Source organism: Propithecus coquereli, unplaced genomic scaffold (assembly GCF_000956105.1).
Source record: "Propithecus coquereli isolate 6110/MARCELLA unplaced genomic scaffold, Pcoq_1.0 Scaffold583, whole genome shotgun sequence".
Lineage (NCBI taxonomy): Eukaryota > Metazoa > Chordata > Mammalia > Primates > Indriidae > Propithecus > Propithecus coquereli.
The window spans coordinates 397,822-425,016 of NW_012151763.1; the positions used below are offsets into that span (position 1 = coordinate 397,822).

A 27,195-nucleotide genomic window follows, 5' to 3' on the forward strand; every position below is an offset into this window, starting at 1 on the left:
TCTTCTAAAATTCGTCTTTTTTGCAGAGACCTTCTGACTGGCGGCTTGTCTCATCCGCCATCTTGGCTCCTCCTGTTACCGGTCCTTTGCATTTTCATATGACTTAGAGTCATTATGCCAATTTCTACAATAGAGCCTGCTTGGATTTTTATTGGGATTGCACTGAATATTTAGAATAATTTGGTTAATTTGGTGAGTGTGGTAGGCTAGCTAAATAGTGGCCCTCAAAGGTATCTACTCCCATGGAACCTGTGAATATTACTTTCTATGGCAAATGATATGATTAAGTTGAAGATTTTGAGATAGCAAAATTATCCTGTATTATCCTAGATTAAGTGGCCCCTAAGTGCAATCACAGGTATTCTTATAAGAGGGAGGCAGAGGGAGATACTATTAAGAGAAGAAGGCAATGTGATGTAAGCAGAGAGATTTGAAGATGCTGTTCTACTGGTTTTGATGATAGAGGAAGGGGCCATGAGCCAAGGAATATAGCTTTAGAAACTGGAAAAAGCAAGTAATGGAGTCTCCCTTACAGTTTCCAGAGGGAGCGGGGCCATGATGACATCTTGACTTAGCCCAATGAGACCCACTCTGGACCTTTGGCTGCCAGAGAAAAATTGTGTGTTGTTTTAAGCCACCAAGTTTGTGGTAATTTGTTACAGCAACCATAGGAAACTAATACATGGAATATATAACTCTTAACAGCATTGAGTTTTCTGATCTCCATTTTATATCTCTCCATTTTAGATCTTTAATTTTTCTTGACAGTTGTTATGAACTTAATATTTATATACCCTCAAAATTCATAAATTGAAATCTAATCCCCAATGTGATGGTATTTGGAGGTGGGGCCTTTGGGAAGTGGTTAGGTCATGAGGGTGGAGCTCTTATGATTGGAATTAGTACCCTTATAAGAAGAGGCCAGGGAGTTACCTTGCTTCCTTTCCACCATGTAAGGATATGAAAAGTTGACCGTCTGCATTCCAGAAGAGAGCCCTTACCAGAACCCAACCATGCTGGCACCCTGATCTTAGACTTCCAGCCTCTGGAATGGTGAGGAATAAATTTCTGTTGTTTATAACTGACACTACCACCCCCCACGGTATCCCCCCCATCTATGGTATTTCGTTAGGGCAGCCTGAATGGACTAAAACAGCAGTGTTTGGTAGGTTTCAGTGTATAAGGTCTTGAACATATGTTGTTATGTTTATCTCTAAGTATTTTGTAGTTTTCATGCTATTGTAAATGGTAGTTTTTTCATAAACTTTTAATTTTAGAATTTTTTCAAAATTTTTTGGAAATTTTCAGTAAATGATAATGTTTTAAAATTTCTATTTCCAATTTGTCATTGCTACAATATAGAAATGCAATAATTTTTTATACATTTACCTTGTATCCTGTAATTTTGTTAAATTCACTTATCAGATCTAGCAGCTTTTTGTACATTTCTTACAGTTTTCTACATAGAAAATGTCTGTGAATAATGACAGGTTTACTCCTTTCTATCAAATCTGAATGCCTTTTATTTCCTTTTCTCGTATTGTGGCTAGGACCTCTAGTATAATGTTGGATGGACATATTGAAGTGGAAATACTTGCCTTGTTTCCTGTCTTAAGGGGAAAGCACTTAATCTTTCACCATTGTAACTATAGATTTTTCATAGAAGCTCTTTTATTGCTAATTGGTTGAGAGCTTTTATTTTGAATAGACAGTGAATTATGTCAAATGCTTTTTCTGTAACTATTAAGATAATTATGTGGTTTTTCTTTTCCAGTCTATTAATACAGTGAAGCATATTAACTGATTTTCAAATGTTAAGCCAAGTTTGCAATCCCAGCTAAACCACACTTTGTCATAATGTAATATTCTTATATATTGCTGGATTCAATTGGCTAAAATTGTGGGGGGATTTTTGCATCTCTGTTCATGAGGGATATTGGTCTGTAGTTTTCTTTCTTGGTCAGGTTTTGGTATCAGGGTAAAGCTAACCTCATGAAATAAATTAGGAAATGCTCCCCTCCCCTTTTTCCTGCAAGAGTTTGTGAAGAATTGATGCTATTTCTTCCTTAAATGTTTGGTAGATTTTGCCAGGGCCTGGCATTTCTTTGTGAGAAGGATTTTAACTAGTATTTCAGTTTCCATGTCTTTCTTTCAAGAAATTTACAGGCATAAAGTTGTTCATAATATCCTCTTCTTATCCCTTTAATATTTGTAGGATTTGTAGTGGTATCCCTGCTTTCCTTCTTGATTTTGGTAGTTTGTGTTTACTCCTTTTCTTCTGATCAATCTGGCTATAGATTTACCAATCTTCTTTATCTTTTCAAGGAACCAGCTTTTAGTTTCATTGATTTTTCTCTAATGTCTTTCTATTGTATTTCATTAATTTCTGTGCTCATATTTATCATTTCTTTCCTTCTGTTTACTTTTTAAAAATTTACTCCCCTTTCTAGTTTCATAAGGGGGAATCTTAGATTGTTGACTTGATCTTTTCTAATGTAAACATTTGATGCTGAAATTTTCCTTAATTACTGCTTTACTTGTATTTCACAAATTTTGGTAAGTTGTGTTTTCACCTTAGTCCAAAATATTTTCCAGTTTTCTTCATGGGATTTTTTTCTTTTACTTATGGATTATTTAGAAGTGGTATGTTTAATTTTCAAGTATGTTGAGAATTTTCCAGATATCTTTCTGTTATTGATTCCTAATTTAATTCCATTGTTCCTAGAGATTTACTTTGTATGATTTCAATGCTTTTAAATTTTTTGAGCCTTGTTTTATGGTCCAGAATTCACTCTATCTTGGCGAATGTTCCATGTGCTTGAAAGGAATTTATATTCTGTTTTTGGGAGGAACTCTATCAATATCAGTTAGGTCAAATTGGTTGACAGTATTGTTACAATCATGTATATCCTTAGTAATTTTCTGTCCATGTGTTCTATCATTGACTCAGAGAGTAGCGTTAATTTTTATTTATAATTGTGAATTTTTCTAATTCTCGCTTTGGTTTGATTAATATTTTCTAGATGTATTTTGAAGCTTTGTTACTAGGTACATAAATATTTATGATCATTGAATCCCTTTGACAAATTGACCCCTTTATCATTGTGAACTGCTCCTATTTGTCCCTGGTAATATTCCTTGTTCAAAAATATACTTTGTCTTATATTGTGGTAGTCAGAATGGCCCCCCAGAGATATCCAGGCCCTAAACCCTAGAACCTGTGAATATGTTATATTACATGGCAAAGGAGACTTTGCAGATGTATTTAAGGTTACAGTATTAGTTTCTATTGTTACCATGACAAATTACCATAATCTTAATGGCTTAAAACTACTCTTAACTTATTATCTCACAGTTCTTTAGATCAGAAGTCCAGGTACAACATGGCTCAGTTGAGTCTTCTGCTTAGAGTCTCACAAGGTTGAAATCAAAGTGTTAGCAGAACTGTATTCCTTTCTAGAGGCTCTGGGGATTAATATGCTTCCAAGCTGATTTCGGCTATTGTCAAAATTTAATTCCTTGGGGTGGCAGGGCTGAGGTTTCCATTTCCTTGCTGGCTTTCAGCCAGGAGGTATTCTCAGCGTCTAGAGGCTGCCGGCATTTCTTGGCTCATGGTTCCTTACTTCCATCTTCAAAGCCAACAGTGGCAGGCTGAGTCCTTTTCATCTGGAATCTCTCTGACTTCCCCTTCTGCCTCATGTTTCGTCTTCCGTTGCATCTTTCTGACTGACTCATCTACCTTCCTATTCTTCTTTTAAGGGCTCATGTGATTACATTGGACCCACTTGGATAATGCAGTATAATCTCCCTATTGTAAGATTAGCTAATTATTAACCTTAATTCCATCTGCAAAGTCCCTTCACAGTATTTAGATTAATGTTTGATTGAATAACCAGGGTACAGGAATCTTGGAAAATGTCTTTAGAATTCTGCCTACCACAGTTACGGACCTTAAAATAGGGAGATTAGCCTGGCTTTATCCAAGTGGACCCAACCTCATCACACGAACTCTTAAAAGCAGAGAACTTTCTCTGACTGGAAGCAGGAGAAATATGGCAGAAGGAGAAGTCAGAAAAATCCCAAGTATGAGAAGGATTTGATATGCTATTGCTGGCTTTGAAATGTAGGGGCCTATATGCAAGGACCCAAGGGAGGCCTCTAGTATCCAAGGGCGGCTACCAGGTGACAGCCAGCAAAGAAAAAGATACCTCAGTCCTAAACCCACATGAAATGATTCTGCCTACAACCTGAATGAACTTGGAAGCTGATTCTGCCCAGAGTCCACTGATAAGGGCCCCACAATGGACGTCTTGATTTCAGCCTTGTGGGACTCCAAGCAGAGAAACCAACCAAACCCATCTAGCCTTCTGTCATACAGAACTGTGCGATAAATTTGTATTGTTTTAAGCTTCTAAGTTTATGGTAATTTGTTACAGCAGCAATAGAAGACTAAAACAGATATTAATATAGTCACTCCAGCTTTCTTTTGGTTAGTATTGGTTCAATATAACTTTTTCTGTCCTTTTGCTTTTAATCTATCTATGACTTTATAGATAAAGTGAGTGTCTTATGGACAGCATATAGTTGTCTTGCTAATTTATCCAATCTGATACTCTTTGTCTTTATTTTTTTTTATTTCAGCATATTATGGGGGTACAAATGTTTAGGTTACATATATTGCCTTTGCCCCACCCAGGTCTGAGCTTCAAGCATGTCCATCCCCCAGACAGTGCACACTGCACCCACTAGGTATGAATATACCCATCCCCTCCTCCCCCCTTCCACCTGGCCGACACCCAATGAAAGTTACTACTGTAAGTGTACTTAAGTGTTGATCAGTTAACACCAATTTGATGGTGAGTACATGTGGTGCTTGTTTTTTTCATTCTTGTGATACTTCACTTAGTAGAATGGGTTCCAGCTCTATCTAGGATAATACAAGAGGTGCTAGATCACCATTGTTTTTTGTGGCTGAGTAGGACTCCATGGTATACTTATACCACATTTTATTAATCCTCTCACATATTGATGGACACTTAGGTTGTTTCCACATCTTTGCAATTGTGAATTGTGCTGCTATAAACATTCGAGTGCAGATGTCTTTTTTATGGAGTGTCTTTTGTTCCTTTGGGTAAATGCCCGGTAATGGGATTGATGGATCAAATGGTAGTTTTACTTTTATCTCTTTGAGGTATCTCCATATTACTTTCCACAGAGGTTGTACCAGTTTGCAGTCCCACCAGCAGTGTATGAGGGTTCCTATCTCTCTGCCTCCATGCCAACATTTATTATTTTGGGACTTTTTGATAAAAGTCATTCTCTCTGGAGTTAAGTGATATCTCATTGTGGTTTTGATTTGCATTTCCCTGATGATTAGAGACGTTGAGCATTTTTCATATGTTTGTTGGCCATTAGTCTGTCTTCTTGTGAAAAGTTTCTGTTCATGTCCTTTGCCCACTTTTTAATGGGGTTGTTTGATTTTTTCTTGCTTATTTTCCTGAGTTCTCTCTAGATTCTCGTTATCAGCTCTTTATCGGATGTGTAACATGCAAATATTTACTCTTTGTCTTTAAATTGATGTTTAAATGATTTACATTTAATGTAATTATTGACAGGGTTGAGTTTTAATTACCTTCTTGCTGTAGCCTGGAAACTGCCTCCTATGAGTAAACTGGGGCAATATTAGGGTTTATCTCCTTTGTTTCCTCCCTCCTTGTTCTTCACTGCGTGTTGTCAAGGTCTGGAAACTGTTGTCTTGTATGTAATTCTTGTTTAATTTGGAAGGTAAATTCTGTTCCTGTTATTACATCAAGGCTGGAAGTAGAAGTCCTCAACAATGTAATTTCTAATTAATGTTTTAAGGGCATCCTGTGAGAGACAGAGTGTGTGTAATTTATTCAGTCATGGAACGTATAATACGTGCACTAAAATGTTCAGCCATATGAACATGGCAGTTGGCTGTCTTTTTAGAAATAGAATCAAATAATCAATCAGTGACAGAACTTGACCATATTCTGAACATTTCAGCCTTTTTCAGTCTCCATGTCTTGGTATGGCTAGTTTCTTGTGCCTGGAATTCTTCTTCATGTCATTTCCTTTCTTGCCTGGCAGCTTTTCTATGTGTCCCCCGGAACTAGCTCCAGGGTCACCACCTCTCTGCTTCCCAGTACCTCAGACATAATCTGTATTTCCTCTTCCTGGCTTCCATCAAATGCCATACTGTATTATTAATATAATTATATGTTTCTGTGTGGACTGCTTTTTACCAGGAAGTCCTGGGAAGCTGGGGGCTTATTTTAGTCTTCTTTATGTTTCTCTTATTCCCAGTATAGTATGCCTGCTACATAAACCTTTTCAATCAATGATTGTTGAATTAGTGACTCTTTTTAGGTGCTGAAAAATGTTGCTGTTATTACTCCCCATTTGAGTATCACATGTTTGTAAAAGTAAATCCTCTTTAATCATTTTACTTTTCTCCTAGTAAATTCCTCATATATGCCTGTCTGCTACTGTTCTCTGTGCTGCTGGCCCTTCGTTTGGATGGCATCATTCAGTGGAGTTACTGGGCTGTTTTTGCTCCAATATGGCTTTGGAAGTTAATGGTCATTGTCGGAGCCTCAGTTGGAACTGGAGTCTGGGCACGAAATCCTCAGTATCGGTAATACTGCTTTATAAAACCCATTGGTCTCTATCCTGAGGGAGCAATATCTTGGTTTTTCTCACTTTTGATAAAGTTAGGACCGTTTCCTTTTCCACGTATATGGTATTTTCTAAGAACTATAGTAGAGACAAACTGAGATCTCTTCTATGTTTTTGAAAATTAGGTGTTCGATAGGTGTTTTCTTACAAAACCAGTGTTATTTGGGGTGGTTAAGTTCCCAGTCAGCACACAAATGCCTGTATAATCCAAAATGTACCCAAAGTACAAACTGGCATGTCCATACTAGACTAAGAAGCATGAAACCACCCTGCTTTTAGGAGAAGGCATTCAGAGTTTTAGCTTTGGTCATCAGGGATCTATATTTCTGCAGTTCAGTTTTGGAACTGGGGCATCCCTTGGTCCCACCACTATCCTAGGCCCAGGGTTTGAGGTTATTAGCAGTGTAGAGGAGGTAGCTTGGCCAGGAGACCCTCAGTCCTTGAGACCAGGGCTGGGGAATGAGGAAAGTTGAGGGCCAGATTCTGAGAAGGAGAGCAGAGCCTTTGGGTGAAGGGGAGAGGGGTAACCTTTACCTTCTCCAAGTCCCCACTGCTCTTCTTGGATGCCTCAGATGGTCCACATTCCTGGGAGTTGGCTCACTCCAGTGTGCATCCTGGCACTGCTGGGACCTGTGAGAGTCTTTCTCTCTTGCAGAGACTGAAACTACATAAAGCAAAAAGGCAGGACTTTAGAGTAGGAGGCTGTTCTAAACCTTCACCAGGAAGATGGAGAGTTCAGGAATGCCCAGTAGGCAGGTGGGGACGAAAGGGGGTGCTGTTGAGCTCCTCATGTGGGAAAAGTATAGAAGTTTTTAAATTCTTGGTTGTTACCTCTAAAAAATAAAGATTCAGATCTTGTAAATTACATATCACATACGTATCTAAGAACTTTAAAATGGCTACACAAAGAGCCTTGGCAGATGAGGGACGTTCATGTATGGCTATTTTAAAGTTCTTAGATTTTTTTTGAAAGATTCATTACCTGCGTGGCTATACATCTTTTTGTTTTTACGAGATATTTTCAGATATCTAATGCTCCTCAAAGAATGAAAAGGCAAATAACTAAATATTTTAGATTCCATTAATTGATATTTAGAAGGTTTTGAACTTTGTTGGCTTGATTTTAGATTTTTTGAGCAAGGAAGGGAATGGTGGGGGGGTTATACACTGAATGTACAGAGTGTATAGATGTGGTCACTCTAGTGTTAACGGTAACTGATGCAACGCTTTTGCGTCCTGCAGGAATAACCTCTGACCTCATTTTCTCTACGTCCTAAACTCAGGTGTATTTATCACCAACAAGACATATATATCATAAATGTTCATCTGTGTTTTGAAGAACATTGCAAGCCTTTTAAAATGCATTATAAAGCCTTTTTCTGATTAGTGTCCTTACCATTTTTCAATTATTAATCTATTAAGTTCACGCATGATACTTAAACAGCTAATTAAACTGATTTAGTTTAAGAATAGTTTTGACTCTTTTGTTCTTCTGTTTTCCTACAGGTGTTAGTTTATCCTAATGGAATAGAAAGGAAAATAAAAAGACATTTATACTTTTTATTTGCATTTTAAAATAGCACCTAACAATAGTTACTATATCTTATTGGAATATAACCAACACTTATTCATAAAGATAGAGTTATTTTTATAGTATGACATGAAATACAATTTATATGGTTTTTAATTCATTGAGAGATGAGAATCATGAGACTTAAAAGATATTTGTCAGATTTAGCAGTAGAAGTGATCAGCTTGAATAATCTTGGAAGTAACTCTTGTGTTGAATTTAAAGATATGAACAAAAATGTTTATGTACATTGTCTAGGAAGTATAACTGTGGCTATTACTTCTGAGAATATCCTTCTACAGTTAAGGCATTAAAATCTGGTTTGGTTGTAATGTGCATTTCTTGTCATATAGTAGTTCTTTGATGTTTGGAGGATCGCCTATTAAAGAATAAGTTTAAGTTAGCTTTTGACCTGATTTTCCTTTGCTTTTTGTCAAATTTACAAGTAAAATTTGAAGTATCAACGTAAGTTGTTATTGCCCTGAACTGCTTGCTTATAATGGAGATTCTGAACTGAGAGTATTTCTTCTTCTTCTGTCCCTTTTTAGAGCAGAAGGAGAAACATGTGTGGAGTTCAAAGCCATGTTGATTGCAGTGGGCATCCACTTGCTCCTGTTGATGTTTGAAGTTCTGGTCTGTGACAGAATTGAGAGAGGAAGCCATTTCTGGCTTCTGGTCTTCATGCCACTGTTCTTTGTTTCCCCGGTGTCTGTTGCAGCTTGTGTATGGGGCTTTCGACATGACAGGTCACTAGAGGTGAGATTTCATATATTTAAGAATGTAAAGTAAAATCTTTGGTCAGTTATTCAAATATCAATTTCTTGCCCTTTGTTAGGAAGAGATTGATCATTGACCCTAGATCATGGGCCATAAAGCAACAAAAGACAGTGGAAATCATCATTTCTCTTTCTTGACTTAGAACATTGGCTTTTCACCCAGGCCATCAGCCTTCTCCCCAATTCATAGCTTCCCCTGTCCACCTGCATTAGTCAGACTTTTCCAGAGGAACAGAACCCATAGGGTAGATGCAGATATAAAGGGATTTATTTTAAGGAACTGGATCACATGATGGTGGGGCTGGCAAGTCTGAAATCTGTGGGGCAGGTGGGCAGGCTGGAGATCCAGCAGCAATTGACGAAGCAGTACTGAGGCAGAATTCTTCCTATATCGAGGGAGCCTCAGTGTTTGCTCTTAAGGCTTTCAACTGGTTGGGTGAGGCCCACCCACATTATTGAAGGTAATCTCCAAAGTCAATACTTCATGGCAACACCCCGCTTAGTGTTTGATTGAATAACTGGGTATTATAGCCTAGCTGACTTGACCCAAAAAGTGACTGTCTCACCACCTCAGACCCCATGATCTAGCTCCTCACCTGCTCTCTGGTTAGCTTATCCTGATGTGCCAATATATTAATTAATATTTATTCACTCAATAAACATTTATCAAGTATTTACTATATGGCAAGCCCTTTTTGCCTAAGCATAGGGGATACACAGATGAATAAAATACCAGGACTAGTAATACTAATATTAACAATGAAAATAATTGCAGACAGCCTTTATTGAGCATTTACTGTGTGCCAGGCATTGTGTGAGGCACATAACATGCAGGAGTATCTTATTAAATATTCATAAGCCTGTGAAGCAGGTGTGGTAGTTTCCTAGAGAGGGTAATTTGTTCATGGCCACACATTAAGGGGCAGGGTCAGGATTCCATTTCGGTCAGCCTGACTTCCAAAGCCCAGACACTTACTGCACAGAAGCTGAGGGCCCAAACCCTAATGTCCTAATGGGTTGAGGGGAGAGATACAGGCTATAGAAGCCTTGTTTTGAGCCATGTGGATAAAGAGTAGAGAAAGGAGACTGAAGTTGGGTTGGAAGGGAACATAGGAGCCAGGGGGTGGGTTGGGCATGTAAGCCTTGACCCCGCGTGAAGGCTTGAAGGGAAGGCGCCCAGAGAGAGGGACGGTGATGGAGCAAGGCCCTGTAGGACCCAGAGGGAATGGGACCCAGAGCACCAGGAAAGGCTTGGCCTTGAACAGGGGGAGCCGGAAAGGCCACAGCATGGGTGTGGCTGATAGGTAGGGGTGGGCTATGCAGGGAGGATACCTCTGATGGCCACTTTCACCCTCCCTGCAATTCGCATTTTATATTGGGGACCCAAGCACCTGTGGATTTTGGTATCTGGGGAGTCCTGGAGCCAATCCCCCGTGGATACCACGGGACAACTGTACAGTGACTAGGACTGCACTGGACATGAGTTATAGAAAGGTAGTCTTTCATATATTCACATTCTTATCCAGAGAAGAAACAGCGTGCCGGGAGTTGAATTCCCTCTTCTGTGACATAAAAACAAGTGTCTACATTGGCAAGGAGGGGATTGAGAGTAGCCTTGCACAGAGATGGGAAGAAGGAGTTGGAGTCTGCCAGTAAGACCTATGTTGGGAGGAAAGGGATGGCATTTTTCAGGCACACTAAAGCCCAAAGGCAGGAGGAAACCTGTCAGCTGCATGGATTACACAGTTCAGACGTGACTGGAGCGTAAGGTAGAAAGGAGGGAGCTGTGGGAGCTGGGGAGGAAGGAAACCTCTACAGAGGGACCGGGCTGAATATGGCCACACTGTCAGCCCTCAAAGCATGTGCTGAGGTGCCCTGGGCACCCCGGTGAACTCACGGGGTACAAGGGGATAGTGGACATTTTGAAGAAAACAGGGATACCTGACATTTATTGGGACACCGTACAAACTACAAGCTTGAAACAGTTTATGGGCTTATTGTTACATCATACTACATTCCTTTCAATGATGTCATATCTTTAAGAAGCTGGGTTTTCGTCAGTTGCTGCGAAAAATAAAGGCTGGTAGTATGTGAACACCTAGGTGAAGACACCCAACAGGTAGCAAGAGAGGAAGGGCCATTTCTGTATAAGTACCGCGCGCTAACCGATTGCGCCACCAGAGCTCCAGGAAGGGCCATTTCTAATTCCACGGTTTGGGAAATTGTGCACTAGACAGGCATCCACATCCTGTTAGGAATTAGTCGTGGCTATTTAAGGATGAAATTAAAATATTTCTCTTTTAATTTATGTGAATTATTTTTTCAGAGGGCTACTTAGGACAGAAATACTTACTAAGTTCAGACCTAATTACTTAAATCAATGGAACTGTTAGGTATTTCTTTTGGCCAGTGATCTATGGAAGAATTACTGAGTCACTAAATGCCCTGTGAACTGAGAACTTTTGGGGAGCTCTGGGTCAGGTCACAGATCTCCATTCTGGTGAATGAAGAACAGCCTGGAGGGCATTTGGGAGCAGAGGCCCACAAGCCTGGTGTCAGGGAGGCTAATGAGAGGTTGCTGACGGGCTGGGGGTGGTCTGAGTAGGCAGTCATCATCAACATAGCCAGTGGGCAGAGGTTCAAGAGAAGTTTGGGTGGTAGAGTGGACAGGATTTGGTGAGTGATATGAGAGTGTGGGTAAAGAATATAGAGTGCTTCCTGGGTTCCTGGTTTGGGTAATGAGGCTGTTGTGCCTTAATGGGAGGCTATAGAAAAGCTAGGGACAAGGTTCAAGGTGCAGGTGATAAGAACTGAGTTTGGGACTGGCTCCATTTCAGGTGCCTCTAGGAGACCCAAGTGGCACGTGCACAACTAGGTCTGGTGTACAGCAGGAAGACTAGGTTAGAGACAGATTTGAGAACCAGCCACTGGGAGGTAATGCAAGCCAGGGATGTGGCTGAAATTTCTTCTCTCCTAGCCCCTAGGGTGGGGTGAGTGAAAGTGTGTGTGTGTCTGTCTGTATATATCTCTAGTGGGGAGACAAGGCTGAGTTTACAGCTCTGGGGGAGCATCACCATTTGAGGAAGAGGAATGGAGACTGAATGAATGATCAGAGCATTTGGAGGGCACCAAGGCTGCATGGTGGGATCCTGGAAGGTCAGGAGGAATGGAGAGAGGGAAGGAGTAGTCCACGCTATCAGTAGGCTGCTGAGTGAAGTGTTCTGCTGCCTCCTGGTGTTTGGTGACCTTAATGAAAACTGTTTCCTGGAGGTCGTGGAGGTAGAGGCCAGACCACAGTGAGGGAGTTTGGAATGGCAGATGAGACAACGGGGGCAAAGAGAACTGAAGCTAAGAGGGGTCCTGGATCAAGGGAGATGAGGCTTTATTTGGTTTGGGGGTTTTTATTTTTAATGGGAAGGAGTTGACTCGTTTCTGTGCTGCTAGGAAGGATCAATGGAATAGGCAGAGTTAAAGATGGAGTGAAGAATCTGTAACTGATGGCTGGATGTGACAAGATCCTCAAGGAGCCGGAAGGAAATGGGTGAGACGCAGGGGTGAGTCCCAGGTATGGGAAGAAGGAAATACAAGGATGGTTACAAATAGAGGAGATTGTTGTTAGGGGCAGGAAGGAAGCTTGGGGAGTCTACTGCAGATTGCCTCTGTTCCCAGTGAGTCTGAAAACAAGGTCATCACCTGTCGTCACCTGTGCCCAGGCCTCAAGCTACAGAATGGGCAAGACAGCCACTGAGCGGAGAGATGAGGCAGGAGTCCAGGCCACCCGGGCCACGTTTCTTCTAGGCATTGCACTGCTGTGCTCCTCTGGTGCCGAAAATCAGGAGTTTCCTGTGCAACATAATACAAGTTTTACTGCATTATAATTTTCATTGCCTTTTAGTGTGTTAACCAAATAACTACAGTATTGAATGCAACTTCTACTTTGTTTAACTGATTCTTCTCTTCATTTTTAGTTAGAAATCCTGTGTTCTGTCAACATTCTCCAGTTTATATTCATTGCCTTAAGACTGGACAAGATCATCCACTGGCCCTGGCTTGTATGTAACTTTTTAGATCCTTAAATAAACTTTTCTTTTTTATTATAAAAGTAATTGTGCTCATTACAGAAAACTTGGAAAAGACATATGAGCATAAGTAATAGACTAATAAAATCACCCGTAATCCCACCACTGGGTGATAACATGATTAATGTTTTTTTATTTCCTTGCTTTATACAAATAGTTGGGATCATACTGTATGTATACTTTTATATCTGCTTCTTTGTTTTAATATTGTGTTATAAGCATTTTCCCATGTAATAAAATATCTTTATAAACATAACTTTTAAAGTTTAATTGATGCAAAATATTCTTCAAATGCAATAATCAAACCATCCCATGATTTCTAAAATAGAATATTTCAGTTGTAGCCAGTATTTTATTACTTTAAATCATGCTGTACTATATATTTTTATACATAAAAGTCTTTGGCTTATTTTTTATTGTTTTCTTAGGAAATACTACAGAAACAGCATTATTGGGCTAGAGGGTAGGAACTTTTTGAGGTTCTTAAGTACATATACTGCACTACCAACTTGTTTTTCAAAATGGTGTGCCAATTTACATGCTGGCCATGAGTGGAGCCCTAACTCATGCTTCTAAACTGTGACTTCAGTTAATGGTTGTTTGGTTAAAATTAACTGTGGATAGATGGATGGAGAGATGGATGGAAGGAAGGATAGGTAGATAGATAAGTGGTTAGCTATAAACCAGAGAATACAGTATGGTTTCAACTTTTATATGCATAGAAAGAAGATTGAAGACAAAGGCAGAAGAGTTCCATTGCCTCTGGGAGTTGAGTGAGGTCAAGCTAGTATTTTTGTTTTTATCTTATCTGCTGCTTGATGTATATTTTTGCATACAAGACAATCTCTGCATTAAACATAGTTTACCTTTTTCTAAAAAAGAGTTGAAAACTATAGTACAAAAAGAAAATATTCATTTGGAGGCAGGGAAGAAAATAAGAGAACATAAATAGACGCCAAAATTAAAGTAAAGATGGGATTTATCACTTCTGCCCAAGTCTTTAATGAAATAGTCATAATCAAAAATATTGTTCAGGCACCCATCCTACATCTTTAGGGTGCTATATGTGCAGAATGGTAATTGGTTTCAAAACTGTCTCTATTGTGGCATGGAGGAAACAAGTCTAGACAAGACCACATTTTTAATATAAGGTAAAAAAAAAAAAAACAAGATTAGGAATTTTGAATGCTTTCTTCAAGTGAGCAGAGGGATGTTTCCACCCTCATCCCTGTGCAGATCCCAGCGGATGAAGAACTCTTATTGCACATTTACCACAGTGAGCAAGAGACAGCAAGTGAGGCTGTTGAGATCACTCACACTCCACCCATGAAGGGAGTTCCAATAAAGGAGAGGCCTGTCACAGATGTGCTATAGAAGGAAGAAGACAGGCTGTGTGCGGGGGCTTTCAGCAAAACCTACAGTCAAGCTAGTCAGAAGGATTAAAACTCATGTACCGACTCAAATCATAAATAGATAAGTAAAATGTAGAACTATAGAACTGTTAGAAGAAACCATAGGACACAATCTTTGGGGCCTGTAGTTAGGCAAAAAGTACTTATAAATGGCAGCACGAATATAGTCCATAAAAGAACAAATCATAAATTTGAACTTCCTCAAAATTGAAATGAATGAGAAGACAGGCCACAGATTGGGACAAAGTATATGCAAAGCACATATCAAAACATTGACGAGTACCTAAAACATACAAAGAACTCTAAAAACTCAAAAATAAGAAAACAAACACCTAGTATAAAAATTGGCAAAAGCCTCAACAGATAATTCACAAAGAGGATATACACAAGGGGAATAAGCACAGGAAAAGATGCTCAACGTCATTACCCATCAGGAACAGGCAGGATGGGGTCCCCCCGCACATTTATCAGAATGGTGAAACTCAGAGACACTGACACGGCCAGGTAAGGGGAGGTGGGGCAATGATGCAGAGGAACGCGCACGCACCCCCAACACCAACACAAAAGCACAAAGGCACACCCAAAAACGAAAACGCAGTGGCAGATACAAATAAAAGGAAACGTACAATGGCAACCAGAACCAACACTCCCGCGCCTGGACCCTAAACAAAGAAAAACAAAAACACACAGAGAAACACAAACCCAAACCCCAGTAGCAGCAGCAGCCGCGTTAGCCAAAACCAAAAAACCAAAACCAACGGACAGGGACGGAAGCAAAAGCAAACCGTACACGCCCAGGAAGACCAATAACAAACAGAAAGGAAAAACAACAACACGCAGACAAAGACAACGACGAAGATCAAACACAGAAACATCATCCCCAGAACCAAAACGCAAAAGCAAAACAGGCGCAGGCAGTCCAACTACATAAAGGTAAACCACAACCAAAAGCAAAAGGACAGAAAAAAAAAAGAGCAGCCAGGGCCAAGGGTGAAGGGAGAGTGAGACAGCGAAAGGAGAACAACAACAGCAAGAAGGACAGGGACAGAGAGCGACACCGCCCCGCCCCCGCCCGCGACCATCAACACCTACACGAGAACTAAAACAAATGGAACACAAAGCAAAACAAACACAGTCACTGTGACAGAACCAAAAAAAAAAAAACAAAAAAAGAAAACGCAGAGCAAGAGCAAGAAGAAAAAAAAAAAACAAAACAGACCAAGGCAAACCCACACCCCCAAGCCTCAGCCCCCGCACGCGCACGAGACAAAGACAAGCTCGTACGACAAGAACAGAAACAGAACCAAAACGCGCATGGGCACAGGGACAGGGAAGCAGTACCAGCCCAGCACCAACATCACAAGGCCAAGAACACAAACACAGCCCCGGGAACCCCAAGCACAGGAACCTGAACGGGACCCGGACCCAAGCCCAACCCCAAACCAAAACCACCAACAGCAAGAAACGGAAACGGAGAAGCAGAAACGGGGAGGGGGGAGGCCAATGACAGGGACAGAGCCAGAGCCAGAGTAAGAAGAAGAAAGAGAGAGACAGCAACAACAGCAGAGGCTGGGGGCCAGATGCAGGGCTGTCGCGCAAGGAGGAGGGACTGACTGACTGACTGATGACAGAACGTGTGTTTCCCCAGCATCAGGCCCCGTAGCCAGCAGACTGTACCTTCTCTTTCCCGCGCTGTCCCCACAGCAGTCCTGGGAGGAGGGACCGTCCTTATTCAGGCTGGCGCTGTCTTAACTGGAGAGACCCAGCAAGGTGTGGACAATGCCTTCCACCGGAAGCTGGGGTGGAATCTCTAAAGAGACTTCTTCTCCCCTCCTTGCCTCAGGTTGTGTGTGTTCCTCTGTGGATTCTCATGTCCTTCCTGTGCCTGGTGGTCCTCTATTACATCGTGTGGTCCGTCCTGTTCTTGCGCTCCATGGACGTGATTGCAGAGCAGCGCAGGACTCACATAACAATGGCCCTGAGCTGGATGACCATCGTCGTGCCTCTTCTCACTTTTGAGGTGAGCTTTCTAACTATGGGAAGCCTCTGCAGCCCCTAAGGTCCACCCTTCCCTCCCACGGCCTCCTGGCTACCTGGAAAGGCAGCCTGCTATCCCTCGAAATTGCAGCAAGAGCACGCCTCCAGGATAGGATGTCTGTCCAAGGAGAATGTCCTTTCCTTCTCTTGGGGGGCGGGCAGGGGCTGGCAGTGAGAGTGCAGCTTTCCAGTCCTGATGCGCCCGTATGTCTTGAGGTCCTACGTTTTGAAAGGGCGAGTTGGATATTGGATTTTCGTATTTGAGTTCTGTGGAGAATTCTAGAATGGCCACCATTGATCCTTCAAACAAACACCTGGAGGAATTTCCCATAAAAGTCCTGGGGCTGGAAACTTTTCATGTGGAGGGACTTTTGCTTAACCCTAGAGAGCGATGTGAAAGCTCATCTCATGGAAGTCCCTGAGGATGGGTGGTCTTTGGCCGAGACCAGAAGTGCTGACTTTCCCGCTTCTGGGAGCTCACTGGGCAGGGGCCATCTGATGAGGTGCAGCTTCCAAAGTTGTCCACTTTCCGTTGTTGTGTCAAAAGGACCTTGTCTGTGTCTCTCTCTTTAGATTCTGCTGGTTCACAAACTAGACGGCCACAACGCGTTCTCCTGTATACCCATCTTTGTGCCCCTGTGGCTCTCCTTGATCACGCTGATGGCAACCACGTTCGGACAGAAGGGAGGAAACCATTGTACGTACTCGGCATGTCAGAAGTCCTTCACATGTGTGTCCGTGGGGGTGCAGGGGTCCCTGAACTATGAAAGCATGAGTCTGAGGACCCTGAGTTAGAGGTTTATGGGGGAAAGCAAGGGCCGAGGAAGTTCTAGGACCTTCCAAGAGGAGGGCGCGCTGTCCCCTGGCCTACATCACGGCTTTCCTCCAAGCGCTCCCTGCGATTTGAGGGAGGAACAAACAAGGCAAGCAGCCTCTCACAGCTCCCCTTTCTTCCTCTGCAAAATTGGGATCAAGATACGTCCTTGCAGGGCTTGTGAGGAGTAGATGAAAAGTCCACATCTCCCACCTGAACCCCAAGATCATCCTAGGTCCCTTTTTCCCCTCCCCTTCCCCAGTGTCCTTGCTGACATCAGTGAGTGTGGCCAGGTGCACTTTGCATGCCCTCTCTTCCTCTCCTCCTGCACGCAGTGCCACACAGCTTTGAAACGATCTGTAAGGAGGGTCCCTTCCTCACGGGGCTGTGAGCTCCATCGCATGGAACCCCCGAGCACTGCCCTTCTGGAAGCCAGTGGGGTGAGAGCAGTGCCTAGACTGCAGCCAAGGCCATGCTTGCGGCTTGTGCCCTGGGAGAGCCAGCACGGAGCCGGCGGTTGGGTGGTGCACAGAGAGGAGGGGCGGGCCTTGCGGAAGTAGCTTTAGGGTGGCCCCTGGCCTGGACCAACACCTGCCTGCCCCCTTCCCAGATTCCACAGGGTGACAGAAATCCTCTTCTTGGATGACGCTCTTTGTCATTCAAGAGCTTATCCTGGGCATGGAAGATTAGAGGAAGAGAGCGAGCATGGTCTAGGTATTTGAGACTCACTAGGGCAGTGGTTTTCGAACTTTAGCACCCACCAGGATCCCTAAAGGCCAGGAAAAGTGGGCAGCCTCAGCCCACGCCAGCCCAACCCACAGTTTCAGATTCAGGAGGTCAGGGCTGGGGCCTGAGAATCGTATCCTGAACAAGGCCCTGGGGATGGTACCGCTGCCGTTCTGGGAACCCCACTTTGAGGACCCCAGAGCTAGAGGTCGTACTTTGGCCCCTTATTGGGTTGAGGCCCTGTCGAGTCTTCTGAGTGAGCTCTCTGGAGAAAATGGACTTCTTGTTCAGGAAAGAAAGGTAACGTGAAAGTCACTTGGGCCTAGCGTTTGAAAAAGAAAATTCTTATTTTTCAGGGTGGTTTGGTATTCGCAAAGATTTCTGTCAGTTTCTGCTTGAAATCTTCCCATTTTTGCGAGAATACGGAAACATTTCCTACGATCTCCATCACGAAGATAATGAAGAAACTGAAGAAACCCCAGTTCCGGAACCTCCTAAAATCGCTCCTATGTTTCGAAAGAAGACCAGGGTGGTCATCACGCAGAGCCCTGGAAAGTATGTGCTGCCCCCTCCCAAATTAAACATCGAAATGCCCGATTAAACGCCACCTCGGGGGACAGCACGTATGTGAACGGGGACGCACGCTCTCTCCACCTCCCTCTGCCGCCTCTTCACCCACGGCCCAGCCCCGGAACTGGAGCTGGGTCTCCAGGTACGTCCATCTCATGCCTTGTTTGCATCCAACGCCTATCAGCCACTCAGCACGAAGGGACGCAGAGCTGACAGGTGACCGGCCAGGGTGTGTGTCAGCGGACCTGGCTGCCAGGGAGAGTGGGAGACGGAGCACCGATTTACATCCGTCTGGGTGGGAGCCTTAGGCGTTTGGTCATCCCCGTCGGACCCAGGGGGGTGGCTGGCTGATGAGCCCCGCAGAAGGGACATCTCTCTGCACGGCTGGTTTTCAGAGTGCTGAAAGTTCTGATCCAAAGTGTTGTTCCAAAATGTATTTTCCCACAGGGCCAGCCCCCACGTGCAGCTACCAGTTGTCCCGGTCTTGGCGTAGTCAGTAGGAACTATAAGGATGTCTCTAATGCACCACGTGTTTAGACACAGCACAGTCCTCCTTTTTCCTGTTCCTACTGTGGAAGTAGTTTCTCTCTGGGCATGCTGACAGCAGTTTTTAAGAGCCTCATGGGTGAGCCCTTTCTAATGGAGTCACTCCATGCCTGTATAGTATTTATACAAATATTTTAGCATCGTCATATACGGTGTTAATGCCTAGTTCTGTACAGTATACTCTGTTAAAGTATTTTTTTACAAGCTTCTGCTGGATACCAGGTGTTCCGCTACAGAAGTAGAAGCCGGGGGCATGCCTGCCCCACCCCAGCGGGGTGCCACGCCTTCACGGGACATTGCCCTTTCCGCCCTGGAATTCCTCCAGGTACTCCGGTAGCCCCTACTGCCAGAACAGCCACAGCAAGCAAGAAGTGGTTTGCGCTTTTCTGACGTTCTGGGAATATTGGTTAGCTGAAAAACCTGTAAGGCGCTACTGGACGCCAGGACACTGGAGGATGTTGCCCAGAGCAGAAATGGCGTCCGTGTTGAGACTCAAGCTTTCTGTCTGCCAGCAACAGGGAGGCTTTACATAAGGCGCGATGCTTTCACAGGTTGAGTGCGGATTCTCCAGGCACCGCGGGTACAGCCGTGAGTCACATGCTACAAATGAGATATCCTCCTGCCCGAAATCAAATTGGTCATTCATTTAAAAGAGGGTAAAAGCGGGCGTCGATATACTCAGCCGGGAGAGAGGTGTGCAGTGTTAACGCGGCAGCTGCTCACCGGCCTAAGTCGCTTTAATTCCAGTCCAGCACATACAGGCCTCCTCCCTGCAATGCTCCTCCAAGGAGCTTGTTCTGTTTAGGGTAAGGGGGAATGGAAAGGTGTAGCCTTACCTGCTCAGTGTGTAAAAAGTGTAACTAAATCCACTATTTTTACTCTCTTAAGCTGTTCAATAAACTGGCTCTTCATTTCACACGGGCACTGTGTGCATGTCCTTTTGTTGGTGGTCCGGCAAACCGGAATTGTTCTCAGCCAGAGCAAAGGGAATCCCTAGCTGCCACAGGCAGCCGAGGCTGGCCGGGGTGGGCGAACATCAACATCATTAAGCTCGGTGCTCAGAATCAAGTGGGGGAGTTTGTGGACAGGTGGCCCCGTATGTGGGGACACTGTGTGACACAGAGGCTGCTTTGGATGGAGGCCTCTCCCTTGACCTGCCAGCACCACACCCGGGAGGAAGGATGGCAGAGATGGAACGCGGGGCATAAACCTGCACGCACCTCTCTGGAGATGTCGGCTAAAGAAAATAAAATGTGCGTGAAGGCCGGTGGCCAGATGCCTTGTCACACTGTGACCACGAAGGCCCAGGGTGTAGAGGAGTGTCTCCGCTTGGCGGGTCAGGGGGCAGGGCCCGTATGAGTGCAGGCTGAGGGAAGGTGGGAAGAAGGCCACCATCTGCCATTGGCTGTCTCCTGCCCAGCAGTATGGGTGTGTTAGGAACATCTCTGTGGAGAACATGCCAGGGTGGTGACAGTGTTAAAAGCATGGTGTGGCTGCAGCCGGAACCACGGGGACCATGCTAGACTTGGATCCGTGCTTAAAAGCATCAATCCTATGCTGTGGGGTGTGGGCCAGGGTCCCCATCAGCGAGCCCTGACTTCTTTAGTCAGTGCTGCACTGTGGTCCTGCCTGGCCCCAAGACCTCTAGGACAAGTAGACAAGGGGACAGTCCATGATCTGCACCTACAGTATAGCAGGTCACCGGAGACACTAGTGTGTACCAACATCATCTTTCCCATCGAAATGACTCTGTGTGGACCAGAAAGTTGACATACTGACAGGTCACTCGTCTGGCCTGGCCTGGCCTGGCCCTTTATTCAATCATGCGCTGGGTGTATTGTGATGTCACCCCAAGCAGCCTGAGCTCCTTTGTGATGCCCGCAGCTGCGTTATTACCAGGGGTGCTGCTGGCTGTGCCACACTCCCGGGCTTACATGACCGAAGGACGAGCATCACTTCTTATTGCGAGATGTGAGGAAAGCGCTGGGGGCTGGGGGCACAGCTCGCAACGGTGCCTTTTCCTCCAGAAGCAAGGGCTCCCCCAAGGAATGCAGAGAAGGACCGCCATCCAGCAGAGCCGTCCCGTGCCTGGGACGACCCGACGGCCACTGGGTGCCCTGACATCAGGCCACTGCTTGAAGAAATTTCTTTCTGAGCTGTGGCCGAAGAGCCTTTGTTGAGACGGCCGTGCCCTATCTATGACATCCCATGCGTGGGAGACGGAATCTCCTCTCCCTCCCCTTCCAACAAAAGCTGTGGAGGATCGTCCACAGCAGTCAGTTTGCATCCCTTGGGTGGGATGACGGCGGCACTTGAGTAGGGATCAGTGAAAAGCTGTTTCAAAAGGAGACGCTGGAAAGGTATGGCCCCAACAAAGGGTTTGAAACACATGGTATGGAGAGCTGCTCCGCCAGCTAAACCTCTACAGCGTCAGCAAAAGGGGTCAGGACATTCACACTTCCCTCTGCCTTGCCAACTTTTTCACTGAAGAAAGACCAAGTCTGTATCATGAGCAAGGAAGCAGACAAGAAACCTCGTGAAGGCCTGCGGCAGTGGGCTCTGAGGTCAGGTGGGGTGACAGTCCCAGGACCACATCATGAAAATTGGGTGGCCTGGGTGGGGTACGGAGCCACTCCTGTGCCTGCTTCCCCCTCTGGGTGGTGGTGACATTAACTGAGTAAGAATTCACTGGGGGAAAGGGCTGAGAACGGTGCCAGCCCATGTCTAGTGCATAAAAGATCAGGGCTGTTAAGTCATTCGATCTGCATGTCCTCCTCCTCCGGAGAAAAAGAATGTCACCTGGCAGTTGATGGGTCCCTATGACTCCATAGTGCTTTAATGCATAACAGAGGTAGGTGTGGGCATCTGTTCCTGTTAAAATATCAGCGTCCCCATGACCGGCATCTGGATAAGAGCTAAACTGAGAGCATTTAAGGGAGCCTGCCGAAGGTGGCATAGACATGCCTGCTTGCCTTGGTCCTTGGGCCCGGAGGATGGAAGAGCCAGTGCCCTGGTCTCCCAGCCAGGGGTGAATTCTGTTCCTAGCTGACACGCCCAGAATCTTCTTCACTCCCAGGCTGAAACTTCAAAGTCCCTTTCCCTTGGCCGTGTACACTTCCTAATTTGACATTTTTAGGCATTTTCTAAGGCTGAAACGCTCGTCATAAGTTGATGCATCTTCAAGATGTAAAATGGGTCCACAGCTTCTTTTTGGGACTTAACCTTGTGTCCCAGGGCCACTAGAGTTCTACTGCACTGGGGCCTAGGTCATGGGTAGTTGCAGTTAACTTGTCACATGGAGTTTCCTATTCTTTTGGAACTTTGAACCGCAGTTACAGTGCTATTGCAATGTCTACCTCGTGAGAGACTCCCTGACCTCGCTAGGAGATGAAGAGAAGCGTGGGCATTACATCTGCATTAAGGCAGAGGGAGAGCAAGCCAGAAGCCGCGCAATACCCTCTGGCACCCCCAGCCACAGAGCACCTAGAAGATCGAACATCTCTGAATGAGGACAGCCAGGAGATACCAAAGAACCAAGACCCTGACGGTCCCACCAGGCAAATCAGGAGCGAGTCTGCTCTGTGGGCAACTCCCTTGAGGAATGACGACCTCCAGTAGCCCAGAGGGCTGAAGAGCAGCCAGAGGGCGTCTAGGTGCATGTCTCCACGGTGGCAGATGTCACTGTGCCTGAAGAGGTCCTCTTTGTCTGTTTTGCCCTACCTTCCACCCGGATGAACCCTTACAGGCCGTGCCTCCCAGATCGTCCACGTGCACTCCACACAGCTCCCGTTGTCTGGATGCCTGTGCCCGTTGTGGCTGCTGGGCCTGCTGCCTCCATCGCCATGTTCCCTCATCCCCGACTTTGTTCCACTGCTGTCCCAACTGCTGCTGTGTCTCAGAGTACGTGCCAGCTGCCGAAGGGCCCCAGGTGTACCCAGACTATGCCGACCTCCACAGATACACGAAGGCAAGCACTGGGTGGGAACATGTGCTGGTCAACGAAACCTATCAGAAAATGAGGAGTTCTTTGTCTGCACAAAGTGGTCTCGGTCTCTGCCAGTTTTCTTTCTTTGCAGTCAGGTACCCCCCTCACATGTCTTTTGCTTTTGTGATAAAGACTTCAGTGTAACAGCCCTCCCGGGCCTAATGCAGGTACCTAGTAGATACTCAAGCAGGGTCTGGGTTTTATTAAGCACCTCAGACATTCTGCCTCCACTCATTAAAAATTATCTTGAAATGATCGGCAAGTACAAAGACTGAGCATTGGTGTCTGAGTGCTCACAGTGACCCCGTGTTCCTGGCTATCCAGACAAAATTCTCTGTCATAGTGGTGCCTTCATATAGCAGGATCTTCACCTTACATACAGATGAGATCAAGTCTCACTTGCAGATGGCCTAAAATTGCCCTAATGGTTAGATACAGAGGTGAGAGACACTGCCAACGAGTCCTGTGGTTTTGGGGTTTTCTCTCTACAGGGTGCTAGATGGTGTCTGGGTTACAGGATTTATGTTGGACTTTTATGCCACGTTCTAGGTCTGGTGACTTTTTCTTTCTTCTTTCCTTCATCCCCTCCACTCCTCTTTTCCTTGATTTTTTGGTTTTCTTGGAGCCCAACATTTATAGGATGTCATGTTTCCACTTAGGAAGCAACTTTGTCTGGTCGCTTGGGGCATCTAACTTAGAACACATGGCGTCGTCAGTGAGCCTCTATAAAGTGTGGTTTGTCTCAATGATCACAGCACATAAACTTTCAAGTTCTGTCTGTAGAAATAATTGGGTATAGAGACTCACAGAGCTCCGAAATCAGGTCTTGGAGAGAGCCCGGACACCGATGCACCAGAACCCAGTGGTATCCCTCGCCTTTATTTCTACTTTGACAGCAGGTAGAGAGTCCTGGGAGAAGCAGGGAGAGTCGATGAGAGAATGAAAACATGTACATGGATTAATCCAGAGCCCAGAGATGGTCTGCAGGTGGATCCCCCTGTCTCGGCCTGCCCAGTTATAAACTGGTGCTCATTAACTAATGGGTGCCAGTCACCTTTCGGAGATTCATCATTTGTGAGCTCCTTAACTTTCAAGAAGTACAATTTCTTATCTCTTTCTTGGACTTACATATGCCTACTGATCTTGAATCATGCAGAGATCCTGCTGCTTACAAACATTTTCCCTAAAAATGTACACCCCTGTGGTCCTTGCTTACGTGTAAATCTATATAGAAAGATGCACATTTGCCAAATGTGATCGTGAGTTATTTTCTTTTCAAAAAAAGTTAGCGATATTTTTGGTTGTCATGACTGGGCTGTCGCTCCTGGTTTCTAATAGGTAGAAAGGAGCCAGGGATGCTGCCAAGCAGCCTACGATGCCCAGGACACCGCCCCCCAGTGCAAACAACTGGCCAGCCCCAAAGGGCAACAGTGCCGTCCATGGGAGAGAGAACTGCCCAAGAGCGTAACCTGCGTCCCCACCTCTCTCGCCTTTCCTCACCCTTCCGCTGGATACTGTGCACACGGACTCAGTTTCCCAGGCAGGACTGAACTGAGAGAAAACAATCCATCCTCCCTCTCCCAAATGTAAACAACAATCAAGAAGTTCAGGTAAATGCGATCGTGAAATCAGGTAAACCTGACAGTTCAGGTAACCGTGGTGATAGAATCAGGGCCACTGATAGGCACTTTGCTTCAGAGAGGTACTGGGCTTTTGAAGACACAGGATTTGAGGTTTCGAAAGTCTGAACAGCTCTCATGAAGCAGCGAAATTGCGGGTGACAAAGAATCACCCCCGTTTCCTTGTTCTCAGCTACATTTCTTAATTTTAAATCCTTAGCTTTGTCTCAAATTCTTAAACTCTCACATTCTTAATTCACCAGCTAAATTAAAACTGAGTTGGCAGAAGAACAGTTTCAAGCCCTTGGACCAAACCTGGCTTAGCTGGTTGCTGGGACTGACCCTCCCTGCTACTCTGGTGAGCGAGCCCTGTGTGGAAGAAAACCAATCTGGGCTTGCTGTGACCCTTCCCGAAGAGAGGCCTTGAAATGACTCAGGCTCCACCCGCTGGCAGGCGGCCCTGGGTACAGGCCACAGTCTCGGTCTTTTCCACATACACACCACTCTCCTAACACAATCAGGTTCTTTGGCCTGAGCACAAAGTACAGAGTGCTGGATTCAGGTTCATAGCATTTAGACAGGGGAGAGCCTCAGAAATGGCCGAGGGAGGGAAGGCCTCGTATTGCCAGAGAGACACAGAGCAGACCAGGCCCTGGCAGTCAGGGCCAGCAGCTGCCTCAGCGGGGCCCTGTGCCAACCCCAGAGCCTCTTCCCTCCTGGATCGACCCCAGTCTGAGCTGCTCTCCTGGAGCACCACAAGTTCCTGGGCACCTCTGGCCTCCTGATGGCACTGGCGTTCGGTCATTGCAGGAAGAGTCACTCACAGGGTTGAGAGGAGACCTGGGTGACATGCGTTGCCAGGCTCGCGGGAAGCCCTGTGGACAGGCCCCGGGGTAGCCATGTGCCAACCTCCACCTCCTCTGCCCCAGGTGAATGGGCAGAACGAACGGGTACTTGGAACCAGCCAGTCACAAGTTCCTGAATCCCCTGAGCCCGCCTTAGGGATTATGCCCAAAAGTAGGCTTTTCAGACCACTTGGGAAGAAAGCACTTGGGGAGTGAGGGCACAGCCTTTCGTTTTCCTAACTGCCCTGTGCCTCAGCGATCTACCAAGGTGCTCCAGGCAGCCTGTGAGTGCTTGCTGACCGAGGCTCAAAGCCCTACACTCTTACCCTCCTTGTTGGATGTCAGCATCTCCACCTTCCTGCTTGAGTGAGGGTGAGGCCCACAAGCGAGGCGGCAGGGAACCGGGGCGACCAGTGGTAAGTACTGAACCAGAGGATAGATGCAGGAGGCAAAGCTGAAGGTGCGCCACCCCTGGATCAGTGGGAGAAGTTGGCTCTGAGATGTTCAGCCCATGCTCTGGTTGACAGAAGCCCCTCCTCACTAGAGAAAGGAGGGCTTCTGTCCGGCATATCCAAGTTAGCCAGCTCGCATTTCCAGCACTCTTCGCTCCTGAGTAGGGAGGTGAGACAGGGCACCTCACACGCATCTTGGGGAAGGCAGAAATGAATATTCCCCGGATGGTCAGCACTTAAGCCTGTAAGGGCACGTTTTCACATGGACCTTTCTCACTGGTCCTTTTCCAATATGTGTCGCACATCTTCTTGCTGTCATGCGTAGGCACTATGTGGAGCACTTTCTCCATCATGGCCTGGGACTTTCAGGACACAGGCACGGTGAGTCCTGGGTGATGATGGCTCGCAGATCCCTCCAGTGGCCGGTGTGACGTGAGTGTGGAGGCCGAAGATCAGCCTGGGTGCAGGACGCCTCTATCAGTTGCTGCCATGCTACCCTCGGGGGCTGCCTGGCTTCATACCCACATTCAGAAATGCCATGAAGACTCAGCATGACATCACACATAGACGTCCCTAAATCACAGCTGCCCCTTACTCTGGAAAGGTGCTGTGTCCCAGCTGCCTGCCAGATGAGGACAGGAAGCAGTGAAATCACCGCACCAGGGAGCCTGGAAGAGCACAGAAGGAGAAATTGTGCACCAGCAGCAGATCACAGGCTGCAGAGGGCCTGGGGAGGGGGCAGGGGAAGAACCCCTTGGCTGTCAGGGAGAAAGGGTGATGCAAATGGGCTCATTCACAAATTTCCACAAGAATGGGGTGGGTCGAGGTGGGTGAGTTGAGCCCGGGTGCAAGCAAGGCTACTCTACCAGCCAGGGAGCCCCACTCTGTCCCCTGGTGGCAGGTGGTTATCTCTGCCTCACGCATTGGTCCAGATCCAATAGCTGGTGGAGGTCAAGAAGATCACTTGAGAACCACTGACAGAAGACTAGATGGATGAAGCAAAAACTGACAGAATTGAAAAAGACAATCCTACAATACGCCCTGCTGTGGACTGCATTTTGTCTC

At 45.5% G+C, this 27,195-nt stretch overlaps 1 protein-coding gene across 1 annotated transcript in view; it reads left to right on the forward strand.

Annotated features, from left to right (window-relative positions):
- Positions 1-19,595, forward strand: part of TMEM185A (transmembrane protein 185A) — a 46,418-nt gene extending 26,823 nt beyond the window's left edge. Inside the window, exons 2-7 of the mRNA XM_012658356.1 lie at positions 6,482-6,658; positions 8,818-9,025; positions 13,014-13,097; positions 16,380-16,556; positions 17,147-17,270; positions 18,470-19,595. Of these exons, the coding sequence (XP_012513810.1) occupies positions 6,482-6,658; positions 8,818-9,025; positions 13,014-13,097; positions 16,380-16,556; positions 17,147-17,270; positions 18,470-18,714 (1,015 nt within the window). The 3' untranslated portion in view covers positions 18,715-19,595. The remainder of the gene's footprint in view (positions 1-6,481; positions 6,659-8,817; positions 9,026-13,013; positions 13,098-16,379; positions 16,557-17,146; positions 17,271-18,469) is intronic.
- Positions 19,596-27,195: the final 7,600 nt, after the last annotated feature.